Source organism: Dama dama, chromosome 8 (assembly GCF_033118175.1).
Source record: "Dama dama isolate Ldn47 chromosome 8, ASM3311817v1, whole genome shotgun sequence".
In the NCBI taxonomy this organism is placed as follows: Eukaryota; Metazoa; Chordata; class Mammalia; order Artiodactyla; family Cervidae; genus Dama; species Dama dama.
The window spans coordinates 10,075,854-10,103,843 of record NC_083688.1 but is presented as its reverse complement, the minus strand read 5'-3'; the positions used below and the strand labels follow the sequence as shown (position 1 = coordinate 10,103,843).

The following is a 27,990-nucleotide window of genomic DNA, read 5'->3' as shown; positions in this document are numbered from 1 at the left end:
GAAGAAACCAGTTTTGCAGGTCAAAGTTAGCCCCCAATTTTAGCTTTAAGAACAAAGCTATGATTAGAGCCTGAAGAGTAGTAGAAGAAAAAAGGTGGTATTGCCCCTAAAAGATAATAGAAAGTTATGAAATTGCTAGATGTGAGTGGTCCTTGATAGATGTGCAGTATGTTCAAAGAGTAAGATACTGTAGTTTAGAAGTCCTGTTCCCCTGGACTACTTTCCCAAAACCAAATTAGGACAAGAAGGTACTTTACATTTATTGAAGGTAAGTCCATAGCTGGTGTCATTCATTTATGAAATTGGTAATTTCTCCTGGTTTTAGATCACAAGTAAGCTTTTTTTCTTGGTTCTCCCCGTCAGATACTTTCTTTGTCCACTCTTGGAGTTCCATTTATCTTGCTAGCTTTTTTGAACATTACTCTGGTGACCTAAACTGATTTGTCAGTAATTTCTTGTGTTTGGAGAGAGTCTGGTTATATTTGTAGCTTCAGCCCCACCCTGTATTTCAACAGGAAGTGGGTAGGTGCCTAAGTCTATAAAGAGACATTTCTCCTTGTGATTGTTGCATGATAGTGAGGAACTGCTATATGCAACAGTAAATTTATACTTTAAATATTTTGATGGACCAACTTAGATTACAGTAAACCTGAGTGTTGTGTTTTATTTTGAAATCAAGTGATTGTTTGACTTTTCAATTGAGATTCTTGAACCACTGTGGAATGCATATTCTTTATCATAAAGAAATTTATAAAAAAAAAAGGAAATTTATCTCCTGAAAGAGGAAACTAGTCTACAAAGCAAGGCACTTCTCATATGCCCCTATCCAAAGTGCTGTTAACTATAGAACAGTGGGAAATGCTGAAGTGAAAAGCAGAAGTCCTAATTGCCACACATACAATATCCCCACATGTTCTCATCCCATGCTACTGCTGATCAGCATTTTGAGGGTATGTTTCAAAGAGGAATTGCCTTGAGAAGCATTTCTGTTGTTATAATTATTGCTGTAGCTCAGATATACTTGCTTTGGGATGTGACCATAGAAATCTGCAGGTGTTATCAGTGACCATGGCTTTAAATGAAGCATTGTTTATTTATTTATAATAAACAGCTAGTAATACATGTCATTGCCAGAATGAGCAGTCATCTGTTTTTTGTCCTGCTGTTAATAGGAATTCAGAATGTAGGGTACAGATGAGTGCATCTTTCCCCTCACATGCAGTCTTCCTTTATTACCTTCTTCCAGCTTCCAAATCTGTCCCTCTCAACCTACTTCACTCCACTCCTTCTGCAGTCTGTCGCGAGCAGAGTTGAGAGTTCAGAGTGTAGGGTACATGTCAGAGTCTCCTTTTGCCTTAAGATTGACCAAATGTGATATATAAATATCCCATGATAACTTTAAATACACAGACTTATAGACTCTTACTGTTGTGAAGGGACCTCAAAGAACTCCTCATCCAGTTTCCAGTTCAAAGCATGAATCCCATCATGGTACTGGCAGTCCAGACTGGTCAGTGTACTCCAAGCCATGGCTTGGAGGGATGGTTGAAGTCTTTGATTTATTCTGACTCATTCTCAAGTTCCTTAAGCTGAAAATAGCTAGAGGTGAAGATGGGGGTTGCTGCTGAGTCTGACTGGATGTCTTTAACTGCCCCCCCCCAAACAAAAGTCCTTTTTTTTTTTTTTTTTTAACATCTTTGGGTAGCCACCCCCAGATTGTCTTGGGAGGCTCCCAGAGTGTAATTAACTTAACCCCAGGGCACTGTCTGGAATGTCCTTTTTACCATTCTAGATCTATAGAAGAGTTTGATTCGTGGACGTGATCCACCTATCTCTATAGTCCCTAGACCTCCCCTGGCCTTATGTTCAAAATGCAAGTGACTGTTGGCCAATTGGAGGTTATGGCAGCTTTCAGTTCAGTTCAGTTGCTCAGTCGTGTCCGACTCTGCGACCCCATGGACTGCAGGACGCCAGGCCTCCCTGTCCATCACCGACTCCCAGAGTTTACTCAAACTCATGTCCATTGAGTCGGTGATGCCATCCAACCATCTCGTCCTCTGTCGCCCCCTTCTCCTCCAGCCCTCAATCCTTTCCAGCATCAGGGTCTTTTCGATTGAGTCAGTTCTTCGCATCAGGTGGCCAAAGTCTAGCAAATCCAAGAATATTAGAAATTCTTAAAGATCATTTGGCTTAGTCCTTTTATTTTGCAAATGAGGAAACTGAAGCCCAGAGTGAGAATTATATCATCTTTGATTTAGAGGGCATTGTATAAGTCATCCAATCTGACCTCTCCATATCTTCTTTCAGTCTAGGAATCTCTCCCCCAACATGTCTAATACCTGGTATCCAGGGGATGATACTAGGGAACTTATCACCTCTGAAGAGAACCCATTCTAATATAGGACAGCTCTAATTAAAAGGAACTAACTTAATTGAAATCTACATCCCTGTAACTTTTATCTTCCCAGTGGTTCTAATTTAATTCCTCTCCTATGTAACATCCCTGAAGGTAAGACCTTCTCAAACCCCCAAATTAGCAAATATCACTATAGCGTATAATTTTTCTAATCAAAGTAAAATATAACTGAAAAAGAACTTTTACTGATTCTATAAAGACAGGACATTCCACCTTTCATGTGTCCAAAACTACTTTTTCTAGCTAAGAATGACTACTTTCTTGGTTTTCTTCAACTGTCCCTTCATTACTGGCACTAGCATTTAGTTCTTTTCTTAGTTATTTTATTAAAAAAATTTTTTTATAAATGGCAAGATCTCAGTTTCCTGATCAGGGATTGCAACCAGGCCACAGCAGTGACAGCACCAAATCCTAACCACTAGGCAACCAGGGAACTCCCCCATAATATGTTTAATAAAGAAACATACATTTATCACTTTGTACAAAACAGTCAGGGGAGAGCTACAGATAGGGCTGAAGGATTGGACTCACCCTCGCAAACTGTCTGTGGTTTCTCAGTTCTTATTTGCTAGCTGTGGTGGGCCTCTCCATTCTATTGTTTCCTTCTCATCCTGGGAAGAGTTTCCCAACTGGTCTTCTTACCTCCAGTCTTCTGCCCAAATACAGCTTCCTACTTCTGTTAGAAGATTTGTCTAAAAATGCAGATTTGACCATGTCACTTCCTTAATTTAGTGGTTCCTCAACACCCAGTGCTCCAATTTTCCACTAAATGACTACTGATGATCGAGGAGCTTTTCTCAACTGAATTCCCATGAGAACATTAAGCCCTAATGCCATTAGGCATCCATTGTCTATAATGCATTAGCTTCTCTCCAGTGCATCTGGAGTGGTGCTAGTTGTTTACACTCTTGATGAGAATGGAGAAAACAGTCACTCTAATCCTTTTCTCTGTTCTGTGGTTCAGATGAGGAACCCATTGTAAAAGAGTAGAGGAGAGAGAATGTATGTTCTTCAAGAGATCCAGCAGCATGGCTGGGAGCAGTATCCAGAAAAAGAACTCACAAATTTCATTGACGTCTAGGGTTTCATCTTTAAATTTATGTGAATACTGCGTTCTACTACGTAATATGTCCATTGTTAAAAGTGTTTCAAAATATTTGTCAGTGAATAAAATTGACTTTACAGGAGGATTTGCCTCAGGTCTGTTGAACTAAAAATAACTACCTTTTTTTCTTAGCCCTGTAGTGGACCTTTTATATATGTTACATTATTTAATGTCTCTAGGAAAATTGCCCAAGATCACACAGCTAGTAAGGTGTCAAGACTCAGGGCCCTAACCCAAGTATGTCTCACCTCCACAACTTAAAGCTGAGTTGAGTCAAGAGCCTTGGAAGTCTTTGCCTCATTTCCAAGTTTATGTTCACTGGAATGTAGGATTTCTTTCTTGATTAAGTTAGTATTTTGGTTCAGATTGTGCATAATTCCATACTTCTTTTGCAGAAAAATGAGCAGTGATGTGGGTAATTCCATTTAATAAGGAATCTTATCTTTCTTTGGTGACTCTGAAACATGTAAAATGACTTTTTTTTTAGTAGGAGATTCACTTTTCTATTTCTTTTGTCTTGATGGATATTGAATACTGAAATTTTTTGATTACTCTAGCTCGATGTGGGAGCTGGTTTTTTTTGGCAAGACATAGTTAGCTATCTTGGTATTGAAAACTTGCTTCCCCCCACCCACCCCCCCCCAACCTCCGGATGACACAGGGTTGACTCCATTTGTGTCTTCTTACCCAAGGAACTTAGGAAAACATAAATGCTAAAGTACCAAGGTGTTAAGAGTGGCTTCCCCAGCTTCACCCCCATCTGACATTTACCTAGCTATTTGGAATCCAGTTTCCATTAGGTGTCCAGAGAAAATGTCTGGAATGCCCTGTCAGTAGCCATTCGACACAGAATTTCAAGGGCATCTGGCTCTTGTGGCTCCTCTAAGACGCTGGAACAAGTTCTGAAATGATTGCTAAGGGTGGGAGCCATAGGGGCTATTTTCAGTTATCTTTGGCTGTACCCTGAATTTCTGGTTCTTCTGGCAAGCTTGAAATTTTGGGAATCTGAGGGCATCCAGAGGATGCAGAGCCCTGTGAGCTTCTTTTATTTGTAACCCCTTGTCTCCTTTTCTGTTCTAAACTCTTTTTCAGTTTGAGTTAGTTACTGAAGCTTGCATGTTAGTACCCAATACCCTTTACATTATGTAAAAGAGGAGAATCTCTAGACTGGAAAGGAAAGTCCAGAGTTTGGATTAGAAAATATGTTGAATCAAAGGGGAAGTTAGCTGAGGAACAGAATGAAAATTATTTCCTTAGACAGTAGACAAATATTCAGGAAACACCTCTGCACCCCAAAGATAGGCACAGCTGCCACACAGTGACTATTAAAGGGAGGTTCAAAGTTATGAGCAAACAGCTGATTCTCTTGGTTCTTGGGCTGTTGCTGTTGGTGACAGGAAATCTTGTTCCCCAAGCTGCTGGCTTCCTGTTTTATTTTTACTCTTAGCAGATCAGAATGTCCATAACAAGGAGCAGTCTGTTCCAAAGGGTTCTACTCCCTCTTTGAGCTGAAGGGCTTTTTTTTCTTTTGGTCAGACAATATGTGGTTCACTTTTAAGTTCTATGATGTATAGCTTGCTTTAAGCATTTTGTGTTCACAATCAACTTTTTTGGTGATGAACTGGTGTTTTAAGATTCAATGTAAGTAAACCTCTGTGGATTTGTTTTTTTGTGTGTGTGTTTGTATTTTTTTAAGAGGTGTTTGCAGTCTTGGGGACTTGAGTATATTACCTTTATGCTTTACCATTTAATTTGCCATTTTCCTTAGCACAAAAACCTTTAGGCTGCTTTAGATTTCTTTAGTTTCACAAGATAGGTGAACAGTTCCAGCCCGGTGTGCCTTGGCTATATTCATATCCATTTTGTTGGATAAAAAACCTTCTCCTGTCCTTGTAAAGTTAGGAATTTGGTAATCTAACTCTGAAACAATAGCTCAGCGTGAACCTAAAGTGCTGGGGGATTTCCTAGGGAAAGGGGCTTAGCTGACAGGATAAGAAACCATAACTGGAGGGTTTCCGGATCTGCTCCAGACACTTCCTGATGTCTGAAGAGCCTTTTGGGCCAGGTGTGCTGAACCGGATGGGAGAGAGAAAGGGAGCTGTGAGGAGAAGAGGAAGGCTAGGGAGTCTTACAGCACAGTGTGCTTGGCGTCATGTTTGATGTATTGAACATGTAAAATTTTCCTTGGTATTCTTTCATTCTGTCAGTTTTACAGACGGAACTTTAGTAGTCCTAATAGATGCTGACAGTACTTAGTTGCACATAAGAGTCCTCCGTCAGGGAAGAACTGGAGAGGTTACGTCCTGATGTAGATCCGTGGGATCACTTGGCAACGCAATTTCATTGTGGAGACTATCAGATGACAGAAGCTCATTTTTGATTCTTATAATTGATCATCTGAAGTCTGATCTGTTCTAATTGTGGACACCCCCAGGTTAGGATCTATACCTTCCAGGACCTGCTGAATGGGCTGTTTTCTGACCGTGCGTCCCTGCCTCTAGAGACTTTTGTTAGCTGGAGCATACTTGTTATTTTAGGGTTTTTAGGTTTTTATGCTGCCTGTGTACCCTCAGCCAGCAGTCACCAGTTCAGAATTTCTAAACTTATCCAGTAAGGCTCTAATAGCAAACCTGTAAAAGGGGGGTGTGATGGGGGGGGATGCTTAAAACAGGGGGAAAAAAAGAGAGAGAGAGAGATAGAGGGAGAGATTTTTAGAAGCTGTTTAGATCAGAGCAAGACAAAAGGAAAAACGACTCACACACAGCCTTGGTGTGCCTGGAATTTGTGGTTGAGTAATACTTTCCTGTTATTTCTTTTTTAGGTTGTTTTTCATCATTCAGAACATTGCCTGAAGCAGGTCCACCATGCCGTTAGTGACGAGGAACATCGAGCCAAGGCACCTGTGCCGTCAGACGCTGCCTAGCGTTAGAAGCGAGCTGGAATGCATGACCAACATCACCCTGGCAAATGTCATCCGACAGCTGGGCAGCCTGAGTGAGTGCCGCAGAGAGCCTGTGCTTTGCCCTCAGGGGTCGTTGGTGCTCTTTATTTCCTCCCCTTCTCCTCCGTGTTCCTATTTCTCCCCCATCTGCCTTCCCTAGGTAGTGCGAAAATTTATCCCACCCTCACCCCTCCCCAAAGAGAGGCTGCTTTTTATACAGATTCTTCCCCTCAACCCTTTCTTCATCTACCACCACCCTCTAGGTTCCCTCCACCTCCCCCTCCACCTGCTTCAAAAGAAATCTGTGGGAAGGGTGGCAGGAAGGGCTGCAGCAGAAACTGCAGATGGAATGACAGAGCAGAATTCTCTGTGTAAAGTGGGAGGTTCACAGAGCAGTATCTTGGGTTGGGGAATGTGCCTGTAATTGCACAAGCTATTCGGTGTAGCCTGACTTTGTTGACACCTCAAATGTACCAATAGTCTTTATCTACACCCCCCCCCCACCACCACCACCTTTCTTCACAAAGAGGAGTAAAGCAAACACGCATTCAGAGAGATTCTGGCTGACTTGTCTACCCTGGTACACATTTAATTGTGCTGCAAGCCCCCAGGTCCAAGTTCAGGGTACAAATTACTTCTGTAGTCTCTGGGGTATTGGGAGTTTTGCAAGCTGTGTGAACACAGTGACACAGATTATAGCTGGAGCCATTCTTCTCTAGGAGGAAGATGGGGGTTAACCTAGTCTATTTTGAAGCTGAGGGAAAGCCAGCTCAACTGTAATTTCTTCTTTTTTTAATTGATAAGAATGAATGAGACCGCCTTGAGTGGGGTACATGCTTGGGTTTGGATTTCATTCTGAATTGAGTGGATTTTGTTTACTTGGAGCCGAGATATGGGAAAGGCAGATGCTTGGATAGGCTCTGCATTTGTCTAGTGCCATTCTAGCTCTCATAAGAACCTCTGTCAAAATGCCATTTTAGTGATCTTCCTTAGCAAAAGAATCTTAGTGTGAATTATTTCAGACATTTAACCCTCCTGTCGCATCACTGCCTTTCATGAAAGCAGTGTAATATCAAGAAAGCGTGCATCCCACCCCCCGATAGTAATAGCCCCTGCCTTGGAATTAGGGGCCTGAGGAGATAGAGGCCTGTGACCAGATGATGTATGGAGTCTGAGATTCCTAAGCCGTCACCCAGCTCAGAGGCCGACTCAGTTGATCCAGGGCTTAGGGAAACCTGGATGGGGCGTCAGGAAAGAATTGAAGCCCTGCCGGTGTCTGTCTCACACAGAGGCACGTTGACAGCAGTCACAGCGGCACGACTGACAGGGGAGCACGTGAAGACTGCAGAGAGCCGCACTGCACTGCTTCTCAGAAGCGTCGTTCTGCTTCTGTCACCCCGAGAAGGCCAAATGGATGGGAGTCAGTCACACGCGGGTTCCTTCTCTGTAGGACAAAGGACGTTTAGCTAATAATGCGTCTTCTTCTCTCTCAGCAGGAGTTGTGGTCTCTCTCAGGTGTTTTTCCAGGGTAGTGTTGCTGGATGCCATTGCTTGTGATCTCCCACTTGTGATCAGGCCACTCTTATCTTGAGGAAGCTCATCTGAGGGCCAGAGTTGGCCTGTGCTTATGGAAACAAGATTTTCTCACATTGTAGAACTAGCTGACCATTTATTCATCCAGTAAACATGTATTGAACATATTTTATGTGCCAGATGCTGAGAGGATACAGCAATAATAAGAAGTGGTCTCTGCCTTCTAGGAGCTCATAATCTACCAGAGGAGAAAGAAAGAAATAAGGGGAGAATGAGAGAGGGTGAGAAGAGATCTCATATTTGTTGATTGTCTACTTTATGCCAGGTTTTAATAGGATCTTGACATATAGACTATCTAATCTTTTTAATAATCCTTTGAGGTTAGATGCTGTCATTCCTGTTTTTCAGGTGAAGAAACGAAGGCTCAAAAAAGTAAGGTAACTTGCCTGCAGACTCAGTAGCCAGTGAGAGGCAAAGTTGGACTTCCTAAGAATCTCTAAGCTTGTCCCCGGCTCCCTGTCTCCCCCACGACTGCCCCGTGTTGGAGCTTTGCTGTGCCGTGCTAAGTCTATTCAGTCATGTCTGACTCTGCGACCCTGTGGACTGTAGCCTGCCAGGCTCCTCTGTCCCAGGGATTCTCCGGGCAGGAACTGGAGTGGGTTGCTGTGCCCTTCTCCAAGGGATCTTCCCGACACAGGGATCTAAACCACATCTCCTGCAGCTTCTGCATTGTAGGCAGATTCTTTACCGCTGAGCCACCAGGGCAGCCCAATTGAACACTCGCTAGACGATTCTTAGCCCACCTCTGGCCTCCCTTTCTCTGATCAACCCCTTTAAATCCGTAAACCTAAAAGTTGTGTAAAATCTTTTAAAAATCTTAAACTTACATACTCTCGCCAGAGTGGTCTGCCCAAAACTAAAATCTGACTTCTTACTTCATGATTCTGAATTGTTTGAATTTTTAAAAGTTAACTCTGTGTTAACTGTTGCAATTTAAAAAATGTTTTTAAAATAAGAGCATAAATGTTAGCTATGTATTTTATCTCCCGTCTTCCTCACTATGGAATTAATTTTAAATTCCTTCGCTTGTCATTCAAGACTTTAAGACCTACCTTTCTTTTCAGCCTCATTTTCTGCAATCCATCTTCTCCCATTTTACAATCTTTTTAAGAGATTCTTTTGAAATTAAAAAAAAAGGAAAAAAGAAGGGGGGAGAGGAAGAAGGAAGAATAGATGAATTGCCAACTACTCATAGCTTCTGAGACAGACCATATACTCTTCATACTTTCGCACGGTGCCTTTGTTGTTCCCACTGCTAGAGAGCCCTTGCCATCTTTGTAGCAGATTTTTGAGATCCTATTACTTGCTTGTATTATTACCTGCCACATTATATTGAAAATTATCTGTATCTACTATACTAAACTAAAAGTTTTTTGAAAGCAGGAATCATGTGTTGTTTTCTTGAACCCCAATGTCTATCTTGTATAGTACCCGGCACCCAGTAGGAGCTCAGTAAATATTTGTTAAATGATTCGTGCTTCTATTCTTTCTACCCTTCCATGCTGTTGGTGCACAGAGAATACAGGGAAAGAAGGAATATTTCCTATGGGGAGTGGGAACATAGCAGGAATAGGGAGAGTCAAGAAAAGCTTCATAGAAGAGGTTACATATGAACCGAACCTTGAAAGATGACTAGGATTACATCCAGCAGAGAGGGGTGCAGGAATGGGCTCCTGTGTACTTCAGGCTCATGACCTTGACCTCGTGTATTATATACTCTAGCTGGAAGTGCTTGGTCTAGTAGGGAAAGTCTGATTATGGAATGCATGAAGCACAAAACTAAAAATTTCACAGCCATGGATTGCTCCCTGATAGCATATCCAGAATTCTTATTTTCCCTCAGGGCAGTGAGATTGGCGTTTCACATATTAGGTTGCCATGTCTTAGAAAATGTGGGCCCAGCCAGCCAACCAGTGCTTCTGAATCGGTATTCTGACCACCTAGGAGAATGGAACCTCCTCTTGGGTCATTGAAAAGATTTGTTTTTCGTTTGAAAAATTCTACTGCTAAGGTATCTTTTGCAGAATGAGATAGATGTCTATTACAAATGTCCTGATTTGATAGTGGATCTGTCTTGGTAATCTGAATGAGTGAAATTTAACTCTGAACAAGATATTTAAGCATTACACTCCTGTTTTCAGAGGTTGGAGTACTTTTTAGTACTTATAGAGCAGGGCTATCACATTACCAACTGGAATTATATTTTAAATTGGAAGATCCCCTGGAGAAGGGAGTGGCTACACGCTCCAGTATTCTGGACTGGAGAATTCCGGGGACTGTGTAGTTTATGGGGTTGCAAAGAGTCGGACACAACTTGAGCGAATTTCACTTTCATTTTCAAGCATAAGTCTTAAGATACTGAGATATTGAGACTCTTAAAAGTCATCAGTATAAGGAAGAATCTCATTATATAACTGTTTACATTTTGGGCTCATTTAGTCCTATGACAACTTGGTGCGATAGATACAGTTGTCCCCATTTCACAGATGATGAAACTGAGGCTGAGAGTTTGACTTGGTGAAGAGTCAGTAAGACAAGTATAAAGAGAAAGAACTGAGACTTAAATTCAGACTTTCTGGTTTGACGACTACTGCTTCTTCCATGTATTATCTTGAGTTCTAAGTATGCTTAAGTCCTGACCTAACTTGACAATGGGGAAGCCTTTACGCCCCTCACTGCCCCCTCAAGTAGCCTTCTCAGTGTCACCATTTTTGTGTGGTGGAGCTCTCTGTGTGATTTTTATCTTAACTCGCTGAACTCTGCTCCCACTGTCACCACGCCTGTCCTGAGGAGCATGGCAGGTCCCGGGCACTCCCTTTCCGTGATCTAAGGGGGAGTTGACTTGGGGTTTTCTTTTCCTCCAGAACAGTTGGTTGGTTAACAGATACTTTTGAGCCCGGTTTATTTTCCATACTGATGTTGTGTGTTTCTCAGTCAGTTTTTCATTACCTAGGCAGGCATGATACAGTATGGTTTTTTTTTTGTTTGTTTTTTTGTTTTTTTTTGAATATAGTTGATTTACAATATTATATGTGTCAGGTGTGCAACATAGTAGTTCACAATTGTCAAAGGTCATATTCCATTTATAGTTATTATAAAATGTTGGCTATATTCCCTGTGCTCTACAATGTATCCTGATAGCTTTTTAAATTTATTTTATACCTAGTAGTTTGTACCTCTCAGTCCAGTAGCCCGTCCTGTCCCTTTCCTCTTCCCTCTCTCCCCTAGTTTGCTCTCTGTATCTGTGAGTCAGTACAGTGTGGTTCTTACAGGAACTTAGCCGTTTTATGGACGGGGATCAGATAGGAATCTTCAACCTGCACAGTGGAAATGCAGTTTGTTAAGCCAATTTTAAGTCCTTTGAGCTCAGGGCTTCCCATGGTTGTTTAGATCACAGAACCATTCAGTATGCAAAGACTTGCTTCTTCCTTGATTAGAAACTTCTTATTGACTAAATTTACTAGCATTCCAGAATATGCTGTTGATTGGTCTTATGCTTACTCTTCAGGTTTACACCGGGAAGGTGAGTGAGCTGTAGTTCACCCTGAAAGTGAAGTTTGGCCTTTGAACTAATTTTTTTCCCCTCAGGTGTGGACTAAGCATAAATGTAGTTTAGAAGCTAAAAGTCAGATCTACTTTAAATAATTCTCAAAGAAATGATCTCTTGGTTGGGCGCAGTCACTTATGCCTGCCTTCACCTTGCAAGTAACACATTCAGATGGTATATTTATTCGTATGCACCACTTTTCATTCCTACCAAGAATGTGCTTTGTGGCTTGGAATGACAGTATGGAGGTAGTGTCAGATTGCTGTTCTGTTTCTTTGGCTGCAGATTCCCCTTGCATTCCAGGGTTGAAAGTACGGAGCTCTTTCTTTTTCTGAAAAACAAGACATTGTGGAATGAGACCACTGGTATGTTGTTTTTCAGGGAGAGCTTGAATGTTTCAGCTTTCCACTTGTTCCCTGAGATGTAGATTTGAAGAATTATAACCTAAAGCAAAGACTTTCAAAATTCTAGCTTATAAATCGTAAAATCACCTTTTCACCCCTTAGAAGAAGTTGTTAGTCTCTACTAGGAGTTGTTAGTGACCGTTCAAGGCCTCTCACAGATACCACACCTCATCATGGTTGTTAAGTGTACTTTTTTTGGGGCTCCATTGAGGATGTGACTTATTTTTTATGTTAATTGTAAACACTAACTAACTAACTAGCTCACAATTTGTTTTCCAGAACCACTTTCATAGGGTACTTTTACAGAACAGCAAACAGCTAAGGGCTATAGGCAAATGTGTAGACATACTATCCACTCTTCTAGGATGTTTCTCTGTATTACACCTTTTGATTTTATTCAGCTTGCTTTGAGTTTCATGGCAGCTCAGTTTGCCAAGAAGACTCTTAGTTACAGAGCACGTTGAAGGCTGCCCAGGCTCTGGAGGGTATGTCTCTGTCTCCAAGAACAAGCTCTTTCTGTAGCCTGAACCATCTTAGAGAGGCGGGGTCCGTGTGTATTTGGGAGGTGGGGAGTACAGCCTTTAGTAGCCAGTTTTTCTGACCATTTTTGTCACTTTTATGCACTAGTGACTTGGTTCTTTGCTCTCTCAGGTAAATATGCCGAGGACATTTTTGGAGAGCTCTTTACTCAGGCAAATACTTTTGCCTCTCGGGTAAGCTCCCTTGCTGAGAGGGTCGACCGCCTACAAGTTAAAGTCACTCAGCTGGATCCCAAGGAAGAAGAAGGTAAGGAAGCTGAGCTCAGCATTTGCAGGCTCTGCTGAGCAGTTGCTTAGAATTTTTTCCCCTGATTTATAAAAAAAGTGAGGAGGGAAATCACAGAGACCTATGGAGTTCTTCTTTGAAATGATACAAACCTGGGTGATGTGAAGAAACCTTTTCATCTCTACCACACCTCCACACACTCCCTTTCTCCCCTTTCCCCAATTCTCTTTTTCTGAAATTCCTCTTCCCCCCCAATAGTGTTTTGCTACCATAAAAGTACTTGGAAGATTCAATCCTCCTAAGGAGGGGCCTGCTAGATCTGGCCACATAGTAAACCTTTGTGTTGCCTCATTTTGTTCAGTCATGAAATGGCTGGGCTGCTGACAGCCTTGTGGGGCTTCCCCAGAGGGGGAGAAGGAAAAAAAAAACCTGGCTGCAGACAGCCGCAGCCAAGAAATGCAGCAGCTGAGGCCTCTCCGGCTGGTGTGACTCAGTGTTTGCTCAGATAGCCTGTCGTCCATTTTCTAATGCCTTCCATCTTCTTTCAGTATCACTACAAGGAATCAACACCCGAAAGGCCTTCAGAAGCTCTACTGTTCAAGACCAGAAGCTCTTTGACAGAAACTCTCTCCCCATACCCGTTTTGGAAACATACAACACCTGTGATACTCCTCCACCTCTCAACAATCTTACCCCTTACAGGTAACCTGGCTAGCTTCTCCCCTCTTCAGCCTGTGGCTAACAACACTAGATTGTCTTTTTAAAGATGTGTACGTCAGAGGATTGTATCAAAAAATGTACTACCTACCCCAGAGTTGCTTGTGGTGGAAGAAGCTAACATTTACACATATAAATAGGTGTCACTTATTGCTGTTTGGTTTCTGAAACTCATATATAATATGAGTGAATATAATATATAATATTGAAAGTTTGCTATAGCATTTATGCTGCAGAGTTTAATTTGGTATAAGCCAGGTCCATCTTGGACCCCATCCAAGGAATTTAGTTATTATAGAACCAAAAGGACTTTGTTGCAAGGCAGTCCTATAGCTTACATCCCAGGGGCAACATTTTAGCAAGGCTCCCACTTACCCTGAAACCGCTAGATTACCAGATGTTTGGGCGTGTTAGTGGGGCCAGCCTTGTGGACTGGCTTCTCTGGGCCCTGAGGGTCCTTCCAGAGCCTAAGGAGTAATTGGCATTCTTCCAAATGAGTGTCGTTCACTTTGTTTTGAACATCCTTTCAACATTCCCCTGTGAAAGGACCTACAGTGCTATGGTTAGACTTGAAAAAGGTAGCCTTATAGACAGCTTAAAGCCCCTCCCCTCTAGTGGTCTGGTCTGGTAGTGTTATCCTGCAAAAAACTTCCAAGCAGGGATAGAAAGCGAATATTTATCTTGCGCGCATCCATAAATATCTTTGGAACAGGTAAAAGTAATTACAGATAGCTGGAGGCAGATGTCTTCTGTGAGACATGGGTGTACTGCAAAGTAGAATGTGTGTGTGTTTGTGAAATTCAAGGACACCCACCTGATCCAGAGAGCCAAAATAGGAACATGGACACTTCTCACACAGATGCAGAGAAAGTGCGTGGTACCTCTCCTTTGTTATTACCGTGTGAAATTATGTCTGCCCCTTGTCTCTCAAAGGGGCCAGCTAACATAGCAGGGCAGAGATCTGACTCTGCAGCCTCCATCATTGAGTCTGGTTGGATCTGGGCAGAGGGTTTGTAAGAGAGGAAAGGATTACACACTTGATAATATCTAACAGAGTATGGTAAGACGAGTATATTTTTCAGTTAATGTAGGGTATGTTCCTTTTTAACATTCTCTTCTCAGTATTCTGGATTTAGCCTAACAGAAACGAGTGATGTGGCTAACTCAGAACAAGATTTAATATAAAAATCATTAGTGCTTGATTGGAACTGGTTTCTGTGTATTGTGATAGGATTGGAGGTCAGAAAAGAATTACCTTTCCAATTTGTTTTAGTTCAGAATAGTGTTAAAATAACTATCCATCCCTAAATGCGTGCTTTCTGAAAAGTGGGAGAGTCTTAGCCGTGCAAAAGTGCAGGGTTCCAGCCAGGGTCGTTGAATCTGGCGGATGACCCTTACACTGACACTCATCAGCTCACCCTGTTCTGTCACAGCCACTGAGAGATGGTAATTAAATCTTGTGGTCATAGACCAGCTGGCCGTCTTTTCTCACTGGGGCCCCCTTGTGGTTGGGGGATGGCGGGTGGATGCTGAGCTCCTCTAGTAGGTGAGGTGCTGTGGTTGCTTGTATTTAAGAGGAATGACAGCTATACACATAATACACATTCATGTGTGTACATACATACATCTGTACACATGTGAAGCTGTGCATGTGTACACAGGTTTTGGGTGGGTGGAAGGCCATTAATGCTTGCTGGACAGTCCTGGGCAATTGATGGTGATAGGGGAGCCAGTGGCAGAAATCCCATCTGATGTCCCAAGATATCAGAATGTCCTCAGGGAGATGTCTGCGGCCCTGGAGATCATTAGACATAATCAGGATCCCTGCTGCTGTAACCCGTTCTTGCCCTCACCATGCAGATTCCTCCACCAGGAATTGAAAGTAAGACTATGGTTCTTAAAAAGCTAGATAATGAAGAGGTGCCATGCCATTCAGGGGCTTTGGAACACTGGTATAGAGGAGGAAATATGCAGTCGATTTGAATGACTTCTTGATTCCTCAGTGTAAAAACTGCTAACTGGTAGGTGTTTGGAATATTGGATTTGGTTGGGAGCTCATCTGTCTACTGACAGCTACTTGTCTTCATTTCTATCCCAGGGACGATGGGAAAGAGGCACTCAAATTCTACACAGACCCTTCATACTTCTTTGATCTTTGGAAGGAGAAGATGCTGCAGGACACCAAGGATATCATGAAAGAGAAGAGAAAGCATAGGGTGAGGGGAAAGGGGCTTCTGTTCTACACATCAGTAGGCACGATTGTGGAGGGGGGATAAAAAGGAAGCCAGTCTTATGTGAAGTAATCATTCTGAGTGGCTGCTTGCTTGGATGCCAGGTGAGACTCTTAAAAAAATGTGTCCACTCCGAGCACAACCAAGATGAAAGTATAAATCACACCAAAAATGTGTTTGTTCCCCCCAGTGCTATTAACAATTGAGTATATTCAGGCTGAGTTTTAGAAATTGACTTTTCTATTCACCATTTATTTCTCTTGCAATTTGCACCTGACTCTGCTGGACACTCGAGCTAGGCTAGTCCCTTCTGCGCCAGCTCTGCCGCTCAGCATAAGGCTCTACAGTGTTTGATTTGCAACAGGAGCGGTTTAACACCTTGACTACTGGTTGGGCGGGGCAGGGGTGGGGGCATAGGCCTAGTTTTGGTACAGATGCTCCCCTCCCCTTAGACTCCCAGTGATGTGTGTAAGCGTATGACCTAGCAGTTGCAACCTCACAATCCCATTAGCATGGCTGCTGGGAGGCCTCAGAGAGCACCAGGGGCTAGTGCAACTGCACGAGCTGAAGAACCCATCAGTTGTTCGGGTTTGTTTTTTGACTATTTCCTTGTACCTGTCCCAGATATCTTTGGCTGTCATTATTTCTCTTCTCTCTTGACTGACCTTTGTGGCATAATGAATAATAAATAGCTATTTATTAACTTCCTAACAGTTAGAGTTGCTCAAAAACATGAATGAATTACCCAAAAAGGTGGTGGATTTCCATTGCTACAGGTATTTGAGTATGGGATTGAAGAAATGTGTTTGAGCCCAGGAGGTGGTTTGGATTAGATGACCTCTAGGTCACTCTAAACCCAGCAATTTTGTAAATTCTGTGGTTACTGTGTGTTGTCTAGGCAGATTATCTCTAGGGTGTATATCCATGAAGGTGGGTGGAATTTTAATGAAGAACTTTGGGAAATGTTTATTAAGCTTTTCTGTTTCTTTTCATTATAGAAAGAAAAGAAAGATAATCCAAATCGAGGAAATGTAAACCCACGTAAAATCAAGACACGTAAGGAAGAGTGGGAGAAAATGAAGATGGGTCAAGAATTTGTGGAATCCAAAGAAAAGCCTTCTCGGTAGGTGCTGCTTTTGTCCTCTTGGTAGCATTCTTTGAAGGGTCTGGGCAACTGGGGGCAGCATTCTGACAGCTCTGGTGTGACACCTTTCGTACCCCCGAAGTCTGGCTGTGTGGCTTAAATCAATACCACTGCTAATCAGCTACTTTAAAGTACCACCATCTGGTGATTAAAATTTGCTTAAAAAAAAAAAAATTTAGAGGCTCAGCAGTTTAAATAAGGTGACCAGAGTGGTCTGGAAAATAAAGCCCGTGGCTTCTAGTGCCCTTACGATGTCTGAGGGCCTCAAAGGAAAGACTAGAAAGGGAAGAAACGTCATCTTAGGAGTCCTTTGCCTTTAGAGCATTGATTCGAAGGTCATGACTAAGAACTGGACATTTCATGGGAGTGGGGAAGGCCAGGCAGAGAATTTGTGCACATTACCAAAGCAACTTTTCAGTCAGCCTTTGTCAGTCTTGGGAGAGAGGCTGGCCAAGGGACTGAAAGCAGACCTCAGAGACAGTGTGGGAAAGGTCGTGTGGCCAGTACTGACGCTATATATCTCTGTGGAGAAATAGTAGATGTCAGTCTGACCCCATTTCCCAATACCAAATCACACTAGAGGTTTAAAAAGGGGGGAAATGGTTTTAAAGCTTGGTTTGATGCTTATCCTGGTGTCCGACCTGTGTGACATTCAAAGCCAAGTCACCGAGATTGTTTGGCGTAAATGTCGCCCTGGTTTTCCCCTAAGTACCTTGCATCCTGGCTGTTGGAGAACCATGCCAGCCATGCCGGGTGTCTGGGAATGATAAAAGGAAAGAGTTGAGTTGTTCTTGCTTTTAGGAATAATTCTACCATGAAATTCTTAACTTTTAGAAATCTTGACACTTCTGACACTTGTTCTTCCTAGATTAAGAGATTTGTTTTAAAGAGTGATGAAGATGGTGAGAGGGAAAAAATGAACCTTTCTACAGGGAAATCAGCCCTGAGGGTACCTCCATTACCTTCACCTCCCAATAAAAAGGGGCCATTTTGTTCCATGATCTCATCCTGTTCAGACAGGCCCTTGTCGTAGGAAGGCTCAGTGACTCTTAAGACCAGCAGCTTGTGTGTTCAGAATGCCAGCTATTACTGGTGTGTGTGTGTCTGTGTGTGTGTGTGGTGATTCTGTTGTCCGAGAGGTTTGGGATCAGGCAGCAAGGCTGTTCTACCTGGACGTGCTTGTTGGTGAACCTGTGAAGAGATGTGCCAGGTCTACAGGGCTGCAGGCCTTGGGGATCTTCTGCGTCAGAGCATCGTTTGATTTAGTTAGTTTCCTCCAGCTCTGTTCTCCCTGGGGTCTGCTTTAGGTGAGCTCCTTACCACCCAGCAGTGGTGTGAGTTCCTCACCACCCAGCCGTGGTGGGAAGGAGGGCAGCTGGAGGGAAGAGGCCACACTTGGTTAGCTGCTGCCTGGTGTATTCCTGCTTGCCTGGAAGCTTGTTGCTGTTCACCCAGAGCGAATTCCCCCAGCCCAGCGCTGTGAGGGACAGGGGTGCATGAGGCCAGCCCTTGCACCCCACTTGAATCAGCAGCTTGGTTTGTGAGATAAGAGACCACATAGCGACTTGCACTTATCCTCAGCTTGGTTTTGCAGTCAGATGCCTCCTTGGCCTCTGAGCACTCCAGAGGCTTGCCGACCTCAAAACCAGGCTGTGTGCCAGTCACGTGTTTGCAGCTCACTAGCCTTGGGGCCTGGCTTTGCCCTTTGCCGCAAGACAGACTTTGGGATTTGGGTCTGGGCTGCTCCTAACATTTGGGAGAGAATTTCAAAGAATTGCTGGGTGTGACAAGGCCAGCACTAGGAAAGGAACAGCATGATTTTGATAAGCTAGGTTGAGTCCCATTTTTGCAGACAATCCAACAGAAATATCTGGGAGAGGGGAGGGGTGGATTGGGAGATTGAGATTGACGTGTAGGCACTAGTATGTATGAAACAGATAACCAGCAGGGGCCTGCTGTGTAACATGGGGAGTTCTGCTCGGCACTCTGTGACGACGAGTAGGGGGTGTGTGACCGATTCACTTTGCTGTGCGCCTGAAACTAACACAGCGTTGTAAATCTATACTCCGTTAAATGTAAAAAATAATAAAATAATTACAACTACAGCAACTTGGGGGGGGTGTAGAAATATCTGGGAGATACTTAGCAATAGAATATTTAGTCCCCAAATAAAATTTCAGTACAACAAAAACTATATGGGAAATATACTAATTTTATTTCTCCTTAATAGCTTTTGTATCAAATGCATTTTTGTGGGCTCTTTTAAGAAAGCGAGAGAGTATCACTCAGACTTTAAATAACAATTTTGGCATTGGGTTCATTATCAGGTATCCACCCACTTTGGTGTACCAGAATGGCAGCATTGGCTCTGTTGAGAATGTGGATGCAGGCAGCTACCCACCACCTCCACAGTCAGACTCCATTTCTCCACCTTCTCCTTCTTTCGCAGAGGACAGCTTGCCTCCCCCACCAGCAGAATTCAGGTAAACAGTGGTATCTCTTCTATTTACTCTGGGTGGTTAAACACTCAAGAACGAAGTAAAAGTTCCAAATCCAGGCCAAGACCACTAAAGTAACTCCAGACAAGTGAGTCAGGATAATAGAAATAATTGATATTTATTGTCTGTAAGGTACCAGGCATTATGCCAAACACTATATATGTTACTTAACCTCCACAAGAGTCCTCTTGAGATAGGTGCCCATTTTACAGATGAGTAAACAGTGAAGCACAGAGGTCAGTGAACTTACCTAAGATCACACTGCCAGTAAGAAGCAGATTCATGATTGGAAAGCAGGCCAGTTTGACTTCGGAGCCTGTGTTCTTAACTACTGGCTACACCTGAGCAGAGAGAGGTCACTAGCTTCTTTCTTGTTTTTTTGCTTAGCTCTGACTCAGCATGAAATAAAGTGGTATAATCTGCTGCTGTCCATAAAATAGTGAATAGCCTTTCTCCCCAGTTGTCAAAGAACCTAGCAAGTAGTCACCTTTTTCTCCTGTTGCCTCTGCTCCATTTCACTGTGGATAGAATCTCCAGAAAGAATGAAACAAAGGAGAAAGGGATGAGACTTAGGATCTGACCATTTTGATATTTGTCAGTGTCCCTGGCAGAGGTGTATACAGGAAGAGTTAGTGTGTGATGGCTGGAAAGGGGAGGGATCTGAGGAGTGTTAGATTTCAGTGTTTCCTGAGGAAAAATAGTTGCTTTTCTTTCTGATGCCTAACAAGTGAGAGCTTTGAAAGGTACATTTGTCTCCTCGGACACTGTTTATCGGAGACTGGATGTTGAGGACCCTTCTGATGGAGACCTATAGCTGTGCTGTCACCCCCACCCCCCTCCCCATTCCTGGCATCCAAAACCATTAATCCCAAATCTCCTTCTGCCTCCCAAATCACTTCCTGCTTGTTGCCGTGTCTGATGCAGTAAGGCTCCAAGATCTGTGGAAAATTCCAACATAGATGCTTTCCTAAGGAGTAGCTATTAGTGTAGGACAGACACAAAGGTGGAAAAAGGGGCCCTTCAGTCTCATACGTGGCCTGAGACCTCGCTGCCGCAGGTGAGCAGGCCTGACCCAGGAGAGGTGAGCCTTAATGCTCCCTCAACTTGGGTCAAGTCTGGCGGCACATTCACTTCCCATCTCTCCTGACCCTCAGGCCCCTGTTCTCTCTCAGGTTTCTCCACAGGAGCACTGAAGGTGCATTCACCTCAATCTGTACCCTGCTCAGGTCTGCCTAGCGTGGCTTGGGTTTCCTGCCCTCACAAGCTCTGGTGAATGTTAATAGCCTATGGAATGGAGCCTGGTGGGTGGTAGTGTTTGAATTTTTATTTCGGTTCGTTCTTACGTGGCTTATTAGTCTTGGCTGTAGGATTGAGCTGACCCTTCGTCTTAGAGGAGGACTCAGGAGGGCGCCTTCCCTTGCAGAGCTGAAAGGTTTGAGGGGGACCTAAGAGATGGTCTTGGCCAGCCTTCCCTGTTAGAGAACTCCTAAGTCCACTTTTTTCAGGCGGTATTTCTCAATTTCTGCTTCTACTCCTCTGCTGATGGGAAGCTCATTATCTTACAAAACTGCCCATTGCAAGGCTGGGGATTTCTAACCATCCCCAGGTTGTTCTTTCTGTTTGAGCCAAAATGAAATGATAGTGTCAACCAGAATGAACCTAGGGTAATTAGATAAGCTTAACATAAAGGTGGGTGTTTGCATCCTGAGAGTGATCATGGGTCTTTTTTCTTTGTCCTTTTAGCTACCCAGCAGACAATAACCAAAGAGGGTCTGGTATAGCTGGACTCAAAAGGTCCAGTGTGGTCAGCCCAAGCCACCCACCACCAGCTCCTCCTCTGGGCTCTCCGCCAGGCCCCAAACCCGGCTTTGCTCCACCACCTGCCCCTCCGCCTCCACCTCCGATGATAAACACTCCACCCCCACCACCGCCTGGAGGATTTGGGTCTCCAGCGACCCCGCCACCACCTTCACCCCCGTCCTTCCCACCTCACCCCGACTTTGCTGCACCTCCACCTCCTCCCCCACCGCCGGCAGTTGACTACTCGGCTCTGCCACCACCTCCCTTGTCCCAGCCAGCAGGAGGCGCGCCTCCGCCTCCGCCCCCGCCCCCTCCTCCAGGGCCCCCTCCGCCCCCCTTCAGTGGTGCAGATGGCCAGCTGGCTGCACCTCCTCCGCCACTTTCTGACACCACCAAGCCCAAGTCCTCCTTGCCTCCTGTGAGTGATGCCCGCAGCGACTTGCTTTCAGCCATCCGTCAAGGTAAACCCCCAGTGGTGGGTCCAGGATCATGACGCCTTGTCTGGGCAGCTGGGATGAATGACTGGAGGGTGGATGGGGGGTTCTGTGCCCTTCCAGGGGAATGACTTTTGTTGGGTGGAGAGAGATCAGGACTTCAGACCTCAGATCAGTCTGAAGAAAGGCTTCACTCCAAAAATGCAGAGGTCTGTATTTCTTTCCACCTTGGTTTAAAGTAAAGGCTTCTTAACCTAGGATCTTTGAACTCCTTGGGAATTTATGCTTTGTGTGTTCTTGCATTCATTCTGTGCCCCAGAGAAAACCAAGAATCACTGTCTTGGAAGGTCCTTCCTCATCTGGACTCAGGCACTCCCTGTCCTTCACTTTTTTGCCTTTCCTATCCTTCTCTGCTCCTCTCCCCCGCCTTCCCACCTCCTTCCTTCCTCCCTTTTTCTCCTGTCTCCATGTCTCCTTCCTTTCACCCTGCCTTCCTCCCCTCCATCATCATCACCTTCCCATTGTGGAGCATTTATTCTCTGTCAGAGGCTGGTTCTGGACCCAGGAGGCTAGAGTGGTTTCTTTTGTTTGATCCTCCGTGAACTGAAGGGTTGTCTAGAGGAGACAACCTCAGGCAGCTCAACTCCACGAAAATCGCCGACTTTGGCAGACTGAGTGCCTGCTGGGTGGGGCATGGCGGCCACTCCTCACTCAGAGCCTTGTGGAAGTACCACCCTCACCAGCCAGAGCGCGTGGGAGCCTGGAAGAGGGGCAGGCTCCCTTCAGACGCACTTGCGCACTGGGGCCTCGGTGTCATAATGCCTGTCTGACTTCTCATCGGCTTCCCCCTTTCCTCTTTGCTCTCCTCCACATCCTTCTTTTTAGTTGTCCTTTCCAGTACCCACCACCACCGGGGGCCACTCCCTCTTCCTCAGTCCTGCATGGATTCATAGACTGACTCACCTTCTTAACCCTTCTCTCTCTCCCCCACCAGGCTTTCAGCTGCGCAGGGTTGAGGAGCAGCGGGAACAAGAGAAGCGGGATGTTGTGGGCAACGACGTGGCCACCATCCTGTCGCGTCGCATTGCTGTGGAGTACAGCGACTCGGAAGATGACTCCTCTGAGTTTGATGAAGATGAATGGTCGGATTAACTCTTCTGCCTGCAGTCTACTTCCTTTTTCTTTCTTTCCTACCTGCCTTTTTTGATGCCTACCCCAACAGTCCCAAGGGGAAGAAAAGGGAGGAAAAAAAGAATTTCAAGGGGCCAGAGCCTTCCCTGAAGCAACCAAAGATATATCCCAAGTGCTTCCTCCAAATCACCATGTATTTCCCGTCTCCCCGAGGTCAGGCCCCATGGGGCTGCTGAGGTTCAGTAGCTGGGATGTTCCCTGTTCCCTTCAAGTGACAGTTGCTCACTGAAAGAAGGGAAGACCCCAAAGCACATCCCTTTGATTGGATTTAAATTGGAGTTGGTGCCTTCCCCCAGGAGCCATTTTCTGTAGTCTTCCAGAATCCTTGCCCTCAGCTGCTTTGAATAGTGCCAGCCATCTTCTGGTCCTGAAGCCTGTTGGCCCCTTTCCCATGCACTGAGAGGGCGGAGCAGCCTCAGGCCCAGTGCCTCACCCCTCTGTCCTCATACACAGGGTGAGGCTGCCTTTTTCTAAGCCGTCTCTGCGTTTAGATGCCCTTTATTCCAGGAGCCATCAAGCCCCTAAAGAAATGTCGCACCCCTCTCTGCTCAGAGACAGTGCCTTTTTGAAGGCAGGGGTGGTTGCCTCCCTCCCGGGCTCCCTTCCCTGAATGTGTTGTTCCCATGTCCCTTAAATACCCCTCCCTCGCCACCAGGTGCCTCCAAGCACCGCAGCCCGGTTCTAACTTCTAGAACTCATGACCAAACTAGCCCTGACACCCAGGGATCTGAGCCTCTGCCACGGTCAGGAGTTGAGCAGAGACTCGAAGCTGCAGGACTGGAAGAAGGTGGCAGTCTTTGGGTTGAATGACACTGGAGCCTGGAGGTGGGAAGTGCCTTGCTCACAGTCACACCGTTGGATGGGGACAGAGCTCAAGCCCGGAGTTCCTGATTCCGATTCCCTGTGCTTTATGGGACCAAATCGTGGACACTTGCTAGATTCCGGGCTCTGTGCTGCTCCAGACCTCCCCATAGAGGAGAGTCCCAGGAGAAGGGCGCAGGGCCTGCGCCAGGCCTGTCAGTGCTGCTCAGACCCTCGTGGCCGCTCTTGTCGTTGTTTGCTCCCCCTTTGCTGTCACCAGCCCGGCACCTGGCCTTGAGACCTGCCCTTTCGGGGGACCAGAGGTAGTGAGAGGAGGGAGAGGGTAGGCAGTGTGACAGGCGCTGCTTTCAGTTCCTCTGCATCCACCCCCCCCACCCCCCCGCCATTTGTTTCCCCAGTTTAAGCATAGGTCCTGCCAACTGTAGAAACTTCAGTCCCTCAGGCTGGCAGCTGCTGCAGGTAGCTGCCTGGGGAGGTGGCGTGGGGAGGCCTGGCAGCTGTGAGGAGGGCCGAGAGGCAGGACGACTCTGGGTCCTGTTTCCAGCTCCCCTCCTCACTGCACTGTGATGTTCCCTCCCTCCCTCCTCCCTTTTTCCCCAAGCTAATACACAGGTGCTATTCTTGAGAAAAAAAACTGGTCAGCTTTGGCCAGCAATGAGGTTTCTTCTCTTCTGTTGTGTAGCCTCTTAGGCTGAAACCGCCTTTTCCTGGCTTCCCCAGCTCTCCGAGCCCTGAAACAAAGACAGACAGAATCTGTCTCCCCCCAGCACAGCACATGGTTCTAGTAATTGCCAAAGCCCTCGTCAGCCCCTCCAGCTTGAGGAGAGTGCAGTCATGGGGATGGAGCCATTAAGAGGCCGGCGTGCCCGCCTGTCTCCCCAGACAGGGCGTCTCGGGCGCCGGGCGGGCACCAGGCTCCGGTGCTGAGAGAGCCAGACAGTGTGCACCCCTGCCGTGCCTCCCACCGTGCGCTCCGGAAGCTGAAGGTGCTTCTTCAGAACTCTAAAATGGCTGTTGAAGGTGCCCCCCAGCTGTCACCCAGCAGTGACCAGAGCAGCAGGCAGAGGGCAGTGGTTCTCCCAAATAGGAGTCCTGGGGCCTGGCCAGGCCAGGCCAGGGTTTGAGCCTAATGGCTTTGACTGAATTAGCCCCATCCCCCTCCTTTCCGGAAAAGGGGGAGCCAGCACTGCCCGAATCATCCTGCTCTGACCTTGAAGGGGGCGGTATTGGCCTGGCTTCTGGAATGGACAGAGCCTGCCGTGGAAGAGGGCTGGGGGCAGGAGGAGGTGGGGAGGGGCACTGCCTGCGGAAGGTAGGATTAGATCATTAGCTCAGTGACCTCCTAGGGTTTCGATGTGCTGTGTTCTCATCCTACAGCTGGTTTGGTAATGATCTGCAAGTCCCGGAGAGCAACAGCACAGCTCTGCCTGACGCTCTCATTAAAATCTATGCAACCAAGCTCGGCGCTTTGTAGCAGCCGGCCTTGCGAAGCCTCCTCAGCTCGGGGGGCTGGGGACCCAGTCAGCCGAGCGGCCCTCTGGGCTCTACCTTATGCATATGTGCACACACAAAAAGAAGCTTCTTTAAACCCAGAGCCCTTTAAGATGATAAAGGACTCTGTGCAGGTAATTGTGTGTCTTTGGAATCCTGTAATTGTAGAAACCCAAGTTTAGTGATTATTTAAACTGGACTGAGGCTGGTGAGGGTGTGGAGCAGTGGCCCCTAAGGACTCTGAGGGCTGAAGGCAAGGAGCCGCCTCCCTTCCCTGTTCTGCCCAGCCCAGGGGACCTGCCCCCGTTCCTGTGGCCCAGGGGCCCAGCTTCCAGTCGGCAGTGTCAGAAGTGACTTGTGGCTCTGCCTTGGTTGTGAGTTGAGTACATTCCAAAGGAGCAGCCAAGGGGAGGGGGCAGGCTCAACGATCCCTTGGAGGCTCAGAGCAGCTGGCCCGAGCTCCAGCTCGCCTCCAACGGAAGCTCGCGCGCCCCTCAGAAACGACCCTGGCCAATGTCACCGCAGAGCCGAGGCGGTGTTGTCAGGGCTAATGTGAAATCTCTTCCCGTGGCGCCGATCCTCTGGCTCTGCAGCGCCAGCTCGGACAGATTGAGGTCTCTGTGGCTTTGGTGACCCTGCTTAAGCATTCCCTCCGTGTCCCAGCTCTGCTCTCTGCCTGCTTCCCACTGCAACCCCTCCTCACCTGTCTTGGGGAGGGGGGCAGTGCCCCAAGGCTCGGGGCTTTTGCTCAGGAGAGATGTCAGACTCCCTGGGGTCGTCAGGCTTTGAGCTCTACCGGGGTCCAGCTGACCTGGGATACCAGGTGTTGCCCAGAGATGCACCTCATCCCGTGCCTCAGGAAGGGCTAGGGAGCAATTTTGTTATTGTATTAACTTTACTCAGTTAACTCACTTGAGAAACTAACCAATTTTTACTTTCTGTCTAGAATGATGTATGTGTAGGAGAGTGAGCTGTAATGCTCCCAAAGTGCCTTGTTTTCTCTGATATAAATATATTTATAAGGACCTGGTCCGGTGGATTATTCTTGGGTGTGTTTGCCACATGAAGATATTAGGGACTGGGCTTGTATGTCGTGGGGTACAGTCTGAAGATGGGGCCCCTTCCCTTGAAGATGGGACAGGAGCTGCAACTGAGATCTGAGCAGTGGGGCTGAGCCAAACCCCTAAAGTGACCCTGTCCTCTTCACCCTGCTCCTCTCAGGTCCTTAGAAGAGAGGGACATCCAGTTTTTCAAAGTCCTGTGCCTCCAAGCCTGGTCTCACTTGAGTCCCTGCCAGGTTCATGTGTGTAGCACGTTAGCACCCCAAGTGACCTGAAGATTCTATGTAAATCTTATACGTATACTTGCGAATACATAAATGCCAACATTTTAAATAATTTGATGAAAGTCTTTGTAACCACGCAGCCACCTCTGGGGGTGGGGTGTGTGTGTGTGCGCGCGCGCGTGTGCGTGTATGTGTGCGCGCGCGCGCGTGCGTGTATGTGTGCGCGCACGCGCATGCACTTGTATATATGTAATGGGAGAAGCAGGTCCAAGGGGCGACGTTGATAGCCACAGGTGGTGGCCAGAGCTCCAGAGGGAGGTCGGTGTGGGTGGGCTCGGAGGGCGGGGGCCTCTGCCTCTGACTGGTGTGCCCTCTGTGGGAGGTGGGGGTGTTGATTTAGGAGGAGACCCATCGGGGGATGTGGAGGCCTCAGCTGGCTGAGAGGGGTGTGCTGGGGCCGGGGAGGGCGGGGGGGTGCCTCACATCAGGCAGGAGAATGCTGATGCTGCCTGCCAGCATCTGGCCGGCATCTTGTCTGCCTCTCAGACCCAAGCAACTTACCTTAAATAGAACGACTTACAATGGAATCCGATAAAAGGGTTAGGCTGCCGCAAGCCCCCTCTCTCTCCTGCCTGGGAAGGCGACAGGTCTGGGTTTCTCTTCTGACCCTATAAAAATGACCTACCCAGGAAGCAACGGTTGTTCCGAGCACAGCTGCTGCGGGTAGCTGTCCCCGGGGGTAATTGATGAGCGGACTCCCTGTTCCAGCCCAGCAGACGGTGTGGGGCGGCCCCGGGAGAGGGGTGGGAGCTGGGTTGGTGACTCGGCTGGTCACGCCTGCTGTTGCGAGAGAGTCACCCACTGGCATCCCAGGAGAGGGGGCAGAAGTTTTGAATCGTCAGCAAGTGCTGCGCCAGCCACTCTGAGCTCATCGCTGAGGGTGGGGGTGCAGGGGAGGGGGCGCGGGAGCCGGCTGGCCCCAGCGGAGCCCCTCGCCCCACCCTCCTGCTCAGGCCTGTGTTTAGTCAGCACTTGGCTTCCCGAAGCCGGTGACTGACAGGCAGCCAGACGCCCGCCCTGGGAGAAGACAAAATGGTGGTGTCGGGAGCCGCCCTTGCTGGAGAATTGGAGGGAAGGAATGTGGTTCTGGGCAGCTGGAAGTCTGACTTAAATTCCGGCTCCTCCACTTGGGAGCTTCAGCTCTTTGGGCTAGTCGTGAGAAGAATGAGCATTCAACTACTACCTGCCTGAGACTGCCTACACTTTATTTCACCAACCAAGGGTCTCCCACTTGACACTTGAGAAAAAGATTCAGAGAGGTTGGGTTGCCTAAGATCGCAGAGCCGACCAAGAGCGGAGCCACAGTTGCATGTGGGTCTCTCGTGTTCTGCCCACCACGCAACGTAAACCATTTTCAGAATTTCTTCATCGAGGATCATGGTCTTTGGTGTCAGAGGGGGCGTGTTAAAGGTTTTCTGTTAGAGGCTGCCCTACCTACCCGCTGGTGCCTAGTTTTATAAGTGATGGTTAATTTTGCTCTTGCTTTGAAATAAGTGAGCTGGACTGGGGGCCCTGCTGTGTTAGACCTTTAGAGTTAGAAGTACCC

At 46.5% G+C, this 27,990-nt stretch overlaps 1 protein-coding gene across 3 annotated transcripts in view; it reads left to right on the top strand.

Annotated features, from left to right (window-relative positions):
* WASF2 (WASP family member 2) overlaps positions 1 to 26,496 on the top strand; it is a 71,806-nt gene extending 45,310 nt beyond the window's left edge. For 2 of the 3 annotated variants that reach the window (XM_061148327.1, XM_061148329.1), the window contains 8 exons: positions 6,343 to 6,515; positions 12,658 to 12,792; positions 13,320 to 13,473; positions 15,587 to 15,704; positions 16,718 to 16,842; positions 19,191 to 19,346; positions 21,105 to 21,622; positions 22,590 to 26,496. In XM_061148327.1, the coding sequence (XP_061004310.1) occupies positions 6,386 to 6,515; positions 12,658 to 12,792; positions 13,320 to 13,473; positions 15,587 to 15,704; positions 16,718 to 16,842; positions 19,191 to 19,346; positions 21,105 to 21,622; positions 22,590 to 22,747 (1,494 nt within the window). In that variant the 5' untranslated portion in view covers positions 6,343 to 6,385 and the 3' untranslated portion in view covers positions 22,748 to 26,496. Of the gene's footprint in view, positions 1 to 4,992; positions 5,163 to 6,342; positions 6,516 to 12,657; positions 12,793 to 13,319; positions 13,474 to 15,586; positions 15,705 to 16,717; positions 16,843 to 19,190; positions 19,347 to 21,104; positions 21,623 to 22,589 lie in introns of those variants that run through there. The other variant, XM_061148328.1, reaches the window with a different exon arrangement.
* The last annotated feature ends 1,494 nt before the right edge of the window (positions 26,497 to 27,990 follow it).